The sequence below is a fragment of the Sinocyclocheilus anshuiensis genome, unplaced genomic scaffold (assembly GCF_001515605.1).
Source record: "Sinocyclocheilus anshuiensis isolate Anshui unplaced genomic scaffold, SAMN03320099.WGS_v1.1 scaffold230, whole genome shotgun sequence".
Lineage (NCBI taxonomy): Eukaryota > Metazoa > Chordata > Actinopteri > Cypriniformes > Cyprinidae > Sinocyclocheilus > Sinocyclocheilus anshuiensis.
The window spans coordinates 212,682-221,610 of NW_015546034.1; the positions used below are offsets into that span (position 1 = coordinate 212,682).

Sequence of the window (8,929 nt, forward strand, 5' to 3'; positions counted from 1 at the left end):
CTGGTTACAAGGTTCACAACTGAGTCACCTAGCCTCACAGCAATTCTTGAGTTAACGGTTCACTGGAGAGGAAGATTTTCAGTAAATAAAAACAAAACATTCTGTATCTCACACAGTGCTATAATATGACTTTAAAACAGTGGTTCTCAACCTTTTTAACTCCATTGTCCGCTGAAGGCCCTATGATTTTTCCAGTTTTTCATGATTTTTTTCATTAGGATTAAGGATGAGGATTTTCAAAAGTATTGTTTATTCACAATTTCTACACGATAAAATATTTTAAAACTTGGCATGCATACAAAAGTGTATATTTATTTTAAAAATGCCCATAGAGCTTTATGATTTTATTAGTTTTCATGACTTTTCCAGGTCTAGAAATAACACTTTTAAAAATTAGGCCTCATACAGTATATCCAGGTTGTCTAGCCGAAAGGGGGTGAATTAAAGTAAGAAATATTTCAATTTTTACTTGCTTTTCTGTATATTAATGCTTGTTTTGTCCTATTCTTAATCATTTCAGGTCACTTAATCATTTCATTTTAGGGTCCTTTGGAAGATCGCTGAGGCCCCCTAGTGGGCCCCAGCCCCCTGGTTGAGAACCATTGATTGAGTTTTTACATTCATTTTTGAATTCTGAAAGCTTTAGTCCACATTCATTGTGATTGCATTCATTTTGAATGTAGGTTTGGAATGACACGAGGATTTTAATTTTTGGGTGAACTATCCCTTTAAATTCTGACCTTTGAGCAGTTGCAGCTGGATCGCTGAAGCTAACTTTCTCTATTTCTAAATGCCCTCTCTGCTGTTGTTGTTGTTGTCGTCAGGGAGGGAGCCCTCAATTGCAAGTGACACACGCACAGACTCTTCCACAGACAGCTACAGCTACAAGCACTCTCGATCACACCATGAGTCCATGGCCTCCCATTTCTCTTCTGACTCTCAGGGAACAGTGGTGTGTAATCAGGACAGCAGCGGTTCCCAGAACAGCATGGATACTGCAGGTACTTTAACAAACACGCACACTCTCAATATAAATTCCACTGGCAAATGCGTCATGCTGAATCAAACTGAGAAGGCACATGTCCTATCAAATTTACTACTTAAAACTTTTATAAATGTGATTTTTTTTTTCTTCAGGGGAGGTTCTTAAAGACCAGGCCACTCCCCTTTGTACGCCGAGACCCTCTTCTACTGGCCATCTGCAGGACTATAAAGAGACTGTGAATATGATCCACAGCAGACCCCTCTCATCCTCCTCTAGCTCAGGAGTGGGCGGCTCGGAGGCTGGGGCGCAGGCGAGAGATTGGGAAGACGAGAGCACCAGCAGCGAGTCCAAGTCCAGCTCCAGTGGAGGGCGCTATCGGCCCACATGGAGACCCAGAAGAGAGGCCCTGAACATTGACAGTATCTTCAGCCGGGAAAAGCATCGGCCAGCCGGCTACGCCACGCTCGGACCTTCCCCGCTGCCGGAAGACCCGATGTCACCAGGGCACAGTGAGCTGGTCTCAGGGGCTGCGGCGGAGCGGTCAAACATTGCAGCAGCAGAGATGGGGGCCATGACCGATGGCTCAGGGGGCGTGCCAGAAACGGAAGTGGAGCATCTACCGATCCCGCCACCTTTAAGAGGTGTGGAACAGCAGCCTCGACTGATCCAGAGGATGGAGAGTGGCTACGAAAGTAGTGAGAGGAACAGCAACAGCCCCATCAGCATGGACATGCCCCTCAGCGACAACCCAAGCACCAGTGCTCACAGGTAACACAGCAACTTGGCCAAAACTAACTAACCTATATATCGGGTGTGCAGTCCGTATAAGCTGTGAATGCTCTGTGTACCCAAGCCATTTCAGATAATGAGTGTGGGGACTGGCTGTTTAATATTAACATTACTGTAAATTCCCTTGTCAAGTAATGTGTAATATGAAGCTCACATGTGTGTAATGGTCTGGAATTTGTTTATTTGTCAAACCAATTTTCTGTAAATCTGTGCCAGTTACGGAGGGATTCAGGTGAGCGGATCCACAACAGCTTTGGCACCTATGCTCTGTTACTATGAATCATCATTATTGTTCTGTGTTCTCATTGGTTTGTTGGCATGTGGGTGATTTCATGCGCAAGAAATACTGTCCGCGAATTGCTCGTCCAAGCAGAAAAATGTGTTGTTGCTGCCAGATCTCGATTACCAAAAATCACACTGTATTTAAAGCAAAACTAACTTGACTAAATTTTAAATCACAATTTAAAATATTTTAATTTAATAATATTTCACAATATTACAGTTTTTAATTTGTTTTTGAACAAATAGTAAATGCAGCCTTGGTGAGAGACTTCTTTTAAAATACATTTCAAAAAATTACTGAACAATAGTGTAAAATGATGGCAGTAAGAAATGAAAATCGATTATATTTCTAAAAAATGATAGACCAGACTGTTTGTATATTTATATATCAGTTCCTGCTACAAATGCATCTTAATCAAATTATATTTCAGTTTTAAATTATTTTAATTTAATGATTTGATTAACTTTTTTTTGGTGGGCATAATGTGTCATGAAATGCATTACGTTGATGAATAATATACCTCAAATACCTGCTGCATCATGTTTGATATTTTCAACACTATATTTCTATAAATAATGTATGAAATATGAAGCAGAAATAAGCAAGCATCACCCAGACCTGCTTCATATACTGTATGACTATACAACAAATCTATCATAGATTGTTTCTGATGGTGTTAATATTCACAGTGTTGGTTAATTGTAAAATGCCAACAAAACTGTATTGAATATATCATAAATATCTGTCCTGGCTTGTACCATAAGCCTTAAAGTTGTAGTATGCGCAGACAAATTTACCACAGAGACATTGAGAATCACTCTCATGATGACTGAGTGAATGACATATGCTCTTCCCCGCCTCAGGGACAGCGGCAGTAAGAGACCGGTGACTTCTGGGCCCTCCTGGCGCACAGTGCCCAAGTCCAAAAGCAGCAGTGCCATCCTGCAAGACCTCAAATCACCCACCTGGAGCAGCAGTCCACTGAGTTTGGGTGAGTCACCACCGGTCTTTGCCTATGTGCATTAACCCACTATTGCTACAGGACAAGGTGTTCATTTCAAGTGTATAACTAGGATATGAGTATTACTATTACTTATTTATGTCTTTGTGTATGTATAGGAGAGGGGCGCAGCGAGCTGGATGAATTGCAAGAGGAAGTTGCTCGCAGGGCCAGGCAGCAGGAGCTCCAGAGGAAAAAGGAGAAGGAGAGAGAAGCAGCGCAGGGCTTCAACCCCAGACCCAGCAAGTTCATGGACCTGGACGAACTTCAGCACCAGGGTAAATGCCACACAGGGCCAAACAGCAGAAACCAAATGAAAGGAGCTAGAATTTGTGTTTAAAGAGAAAATCCCTTCTAATCCCTTCTACAAAAACCAGCTTAAACCAGCCTAAAGTGGTTAGCTGGTTTCTGAGCCTTGCTAATCTGGTTAGGCTGATATGTTTTGATGGCTTTCTAGGGATGTACAATGAATCAATACCATATAGATCATCTAGTGAAGTTAGACATTTTTACATTTTTTTGTTTTGTTTTTATGGCTGGCTATACTGTTTAGATCGGTCTGATTTAATGGGTCTAAGGTGGTTTTGTCCAGTTTTCACCGACCAGCTAAACCAAATTAACACCAGCTTGGCCATGCTGGAAGATCAGCTAGACCAATTTAAAATCAACAAACCAGTTTAAGACCAGCTAAGACCAGCAGATGACTTCAGGTTTGTTTTTAGGGATGCACAATTTATCGGTACCATATTGGTTATCGGTTGATATTAGAGATTTTTGAATAGCTTTTTTTCTGATGGCTTTCTATGCTGTTTAGGCTGGTCTGATTTAAAGGGATAGTTTACCCAAAAATGAAAATTACCCCATGAATTACTCTCAAGCCATCCTAGGTGTATATGACTTTATTCTTTCAGACGAATACAATCAGAGTTATATAAAAAAAATGTCCTGGCTCTTTCAAGCTTTATAATGGCAGTGAATGGGGTGAAGATTTTGAAGCCCAAAAAAGTACATCCATCCATCATAAAAAGGTGCTCCAAACAGCTCTGGGGGGTTAATGAAGGCCTTCCGAAGTGATTTGATGTGTTTGTGTAAGACAAATATCCATATTTAAAACTTTATAAAGTGTAATCTCTGGCTTCCGCTAACTGTCGTACGCGCGTACATGAGAGAGTGGCATTCCAGTGGATGATGTAGGCATAACGTAAGCTCCGGTGAGAATATGCTAGTCTCACGAGAGCCAAGTTTTATTTACAGCAAAGGAAAACCAGTGTCCTCTTGGCTTATATCGAAATCCTTCATTCGTGACCGGTGTTTTGTTTTGCTCTTTCCTCTGTGCCTCTGCGTTTGTCACTTCTCACCGGAGCTTACGCTACGCCTACGTCCTACGTCATCCGCTGGAATATCACTCTCTCATAAACGCGAGTACGACAGTTAGCAGAAGCTAGAGATTGCGGTTTATAAAGTTTTAAATATGGATATTTTTCTGACACAAATGCCTCGCTTCGCTTCAGAAGGCTTTTATTAACCCCCCTGGAGCTGTGTGGACTACTTTTTATAATGGATGGATGTACTTTTTGGGCTTCAAAACCTTGAACCCCATTCACTGCCATTATAAAGCTTGGAAGAAAGCCAGGATAATAAAAATTTTTAACCTAACACTGATTGTATTTGTCTGAAAGAAGAAAGTCATATACACCCAGGACGGCTTGAGGGTGAGTAAATAAATCATTGTGTAATTTTCATTTTTGGGTGAATTATCCCTTTAATGCTCCTGGGGTGGTAGTTTACATACTTTTGACCTGATCAGGCCGACCGATCAGCTAAACCAACTTAGCACCAACTTGGCCATATACTGGGAGACCAGCAAACCAGTTTAAACCAGCAAAGGCCAGCAAACCTATTTAGGCTGGTTCAAACCTTTTTCTCCAGCAGGGATAGTTTGGAAGTAAAAGTTTACTCTTTCCTGTCTTCTCAACTCTAATGCAATGTCTCATGATCTTTAAAAAATAAAAAGAATTTAAATATCATTGTAACACCATGAATTATAATATAACTATTGTAGATGGGAGCCATAGCATCAAAAACACGCCTATACACTCAAATCTTACATTTTAATCTTGAATCAGAGTTCTCCCTAGTCAGCGTGCATGATGTGTTTACAAACATGTCAAATTGTGTTTGAGTTGTGTTGGTGGCAGTCATCAGACTGTGTGTGCTTGTGTGTCAGTGGACGTCTCCATTCCTGGTAAGCCGTGTAAACGTTGTGAGTGGCGTGTTCCCGGGAACACACGGGCTCCTGTGAGCAGTGTTTGTGCGTGTATGAGCGTGTTCTCAGAAGCCTGGCCTTGGTGTGTTAATTGCAGGGAAGGGGGGCAGTTTTGAGCACTGCCTGGCGGAGGCTGACTCTCTCTTAGAGCAGTCACTGCGCCTGGAGCAAGCTGGGGATACAGCTACAGCCCTGGCGCTCTCCCACCATGCTGTGTGTAAGTAATTCTAACCTGCCTCTGCTTGCTACGCCCAACTCCTCCACTCTCCACTCGGGTAACCGTCACTTACCCAATATATGCACTTTCTAGGTTTATTTGGTAAGAATGCAGCTCCCAAAAACATTCATGTCCTCGCAACATGACACAAACCCACCAGTAATACCCCAACACTGCCTTCCCTTCCTGCAGCACCCTGTGTGTGTTTGCTTCTATTTGTCTTTCTGTGTGCTATTCTCTGTTTATGTGCGTGGCATATTATTTTTCATTATCCTGTCTTTGTTTTGTCTAGGGATGCACAGTATATCAGTACTACATTGGTTATTTGTTGATATTAGAGATTTTTTTATTTTTCAATAGAAATTGGATATTTTTCTGTGCTTGCTATTTTCACTTATTTCAGAATTTTTGCATATCATCCCTAGTAAAAAAGTAATATATTTAAAATACATTTATTTCATACTAAGTATAGTTCAAATCTATTATTTACTGGCATATCGCTCAAGACTTGTTGATATAAAAAGTATAATTAAACTTTATTTGAAGTACTACTTGTGCACAATGCACATTTCTTAATATTAAGCCTAAAATGTGTTTTAATGATACTATGGATGAGGATTGTATGATCTTTAGCACTTTAAATAGATATTTTAAGATATTTAAAGTGTACCTTAAGTATACTTGCAGTAGTTCCACTTTAGCACAATCAAAGTATATCTTCAGTTGAACTTCAGAACTACTTCTGCACAACTGAAGTGCATTAAGCACAAAATTTAAAATGAAAGCAGACTTTAATTATACCAGTGCAGTATACTAAAAGTAAAATTGCAGGTTTTTTTATTAAGTACATAAATATGTAAATGTACTGTATTTGTAGTATACTTAGAATAAAATACGTAAATGTATTTCAAATACATTTTAGTATATTTATTTTTCACTAGGTTTTGTCATTTAAAAACACTAATGAATTATTAACACTGCTAATTGTAATCTTTAACAAATCTCAAAATAAATATCCATTTTATACTGTATATTTCAATGTTTTGATGCCTAAATTAACTTAGCATTTAAAGCTTTAATTTAGTACCTAGTGTTTTTTTTTTTTTTTTTAATGATTTAGACAAAATAGTATGAAATTTGAGGTATTGATAACATGGAAATAATATTGAGCTTATTTTAATGTATTTTATTTATTTTTTATTGTTTACTTTTTATTTTAATAATTTTATTTTTACTGTTTATATTTCTTTATTTGAATGTAATATTCCGTGCATCCCTGTTTCTGTTCACTTAGTGCTGTGATCAGAGTCACCATTTGCACAGATTTTCACAATCTGATTGGATGACTGGGCATGTGGCTCTGCCTGTTGATTGTTAATACCGCTGATAGTGGCGTGCTATTGAAAAGCACTTGGCTTTGGCCATTTGAGAGCCCTGATCTGTGCCAGACAGAGGCTGGAACAATTTTAATCCTTTTTTTTTTTTAAACATTTTGTTCTGTGTGTGAGCCCTCCATTTGGAACACCATTTGAATGGGCCTCACCCACAGCCACACGCAAACTTAAATCCATCCTGGATTCACCATCATAACATTCCCAACCTCTATAAATCCCTTTTGGTGGAAGGATTGGATTGTGATTGTGCTGAGCCGTCGTGTGAGGATACTGCCGCGCAATCCTGTCTAAATCTCTCAGCACTCTCCAAATTAAAACAAAAAAGGTGGCTGTGTATCTCATGCTTACCTGTAACAACAGCATTTTTGTCCGAAACGCTGGCATACCTACTTGAATGATTAATGAGCGGAGAACAATTTCAGCCATGCAAAACTCTCCACAAAGCTATTTATACCTATCCAGGTCGGCAAACCCTCCATCTCTGTCTCGCTTTGCTCACGGTATGCGTGTATATGTGTGTGCATGTCTGTATATGTGAGGCGCAGCACTAATATATGTAAAGGGAAGACAGCTTTTGTAAATATTTCCACTCTTCAGATCCCCGCAGACCTTTCACTGTCTCGTCGAGACAGATTCGATTTGGCCCAACGCACATACAGGCCTCTAAGTTCCAGTGGCAGCCTATAAGGTCATGCCTTCACTATATAGAAGAATAGTTTCCTGTTCCTCTGGCCAAATGAAAGCAACGCCTGCCACAACCCTGCAATCCATCATTGGTTTTGTGTGTGTCTACGTTTGTGTGTCTGTCTTGGCTGTTGCTCCTGCTTCCTGTGTCTTCAGTCTGTGGTGTGCTGTCCTAAAACTTTGCCCCTTTGCATCTCCCAAAATGCTGTCAGCTCCTTTTTAACCCATTGAAAGCAATGCACGTCATCTGCAGTTAAAGCTAGCTCAGCCGCAGCTGGTGTTGACAGCAGTAAATGTTCTGAAAATAGCATTTTTGTGATAGGCAGAATTAATGCTAAACCAGACTTAAACGAAACAGGTTCAAGGGAACCATGGCAACACTAACCTCCCATGCGTTTTCCATGTAACAGCCCCAGACAGGAGAGCAACCAAATCAACTGTTTCCTAATGCGAACTCATTTTGGGATGCAATTGACAGTTAATCAGTGTGATGGATCTCAACATGTTGTTTAGTACACATTGCGAACGAGGACTTAAAAGCTCAATCACAGTCGTTGGTTTCTCTCTTGTCGTTCAGCAGGGCAGCCCAGTGCTTCTCCATATTATGATCTATCTGAACTCTGTTTATGTCACTCATTGTGAATGGGTTTGTTCAGTAAGCAAAATACTGCACAACAGCAGGTGATGTGTTTTTAAAAAGGCAACATGAAAATGATTGAACTCAGGGGTGTCATGCACCTATTTGTAAAGTAAATATAAAAAAGAATATACAATGAAATATATATATATATATGTGTGTTAAAATAATAAACAATATATATTAAAAACTAAATTATTATTATTATTATTATTATTATTATTGATTGTTTAAAGGGTTAGTTCACCCAAAAATGAAAATTAGCCCATAAATTACTCACCCCCAAGGCATCCTAGGTGTATATGACTTTCTTCTTTCAGACGAATCCAGTCGGAGTTATATTAAAAATTGTTTTTGATCTTTCAAGCTGTTGAATGCCACTCAGCGGGTGTTGCAGTGCATGAGTCCAAAAGAAGTGGAATAAAAGGTGCCCATCCATAAAAAAAGTGTCTCACACGGCTCCGGGGGTGAACAAAGGGCTCCTGTAGCGAATCGATGCGTTTTTGTATGAAAAATATCCATATTCAAAATGTAATAATCACTTTAATCTAGCTTACACTCACACTGTTGTAAACGAAGCAGTTCCGGGGGAATGACGTATGAGGTGGGCTTTGCGCATGCGCCGCTCAGAAGTGACGCACGCGGAAACGCAGCGGAGAGATCAAAACAAAACA

The 8,929-nt window shown here is 39.8% G+C and overlaps 1 protein-coding gene across 7 annotated transcripts in view; it reads left to right on the forward strand.

The window, feature by feature from the left end:
- Positions 1-8,929, forward strand: part of usp54b (ubiquitin specific peptidase 54b) — a 127,458-nt gene that overhangs the window by 102,217 nt on the left and 16,312 nt on the right. For all 7 annotated transcript variants that reach the window (XM_016499915.1, XM_016499919.1, XM_016499912.1 and 4 more), the window contains 5 exons: positions 825-1,001; positions 1,138-1,753; positions 2,921-3,048; positions 3,177-3,335; positions 5,421-5,540. In XM_016499915.1, coding sequence (XP_016355401.1) covers positions 825-1,001; positions 1,138-1,753; positions 2,921-3,048; positions 3,177-3,335; positions 5,421-5,540 — 1,200 coding nt within the window. The remainder of the gene's footprint in view (positions 1-824; positions 1,002-1,137; positions 1,754-2,920; positions 3,049-3,176; positions 3,336-5,420; positions 5,541-8,929) is intronic.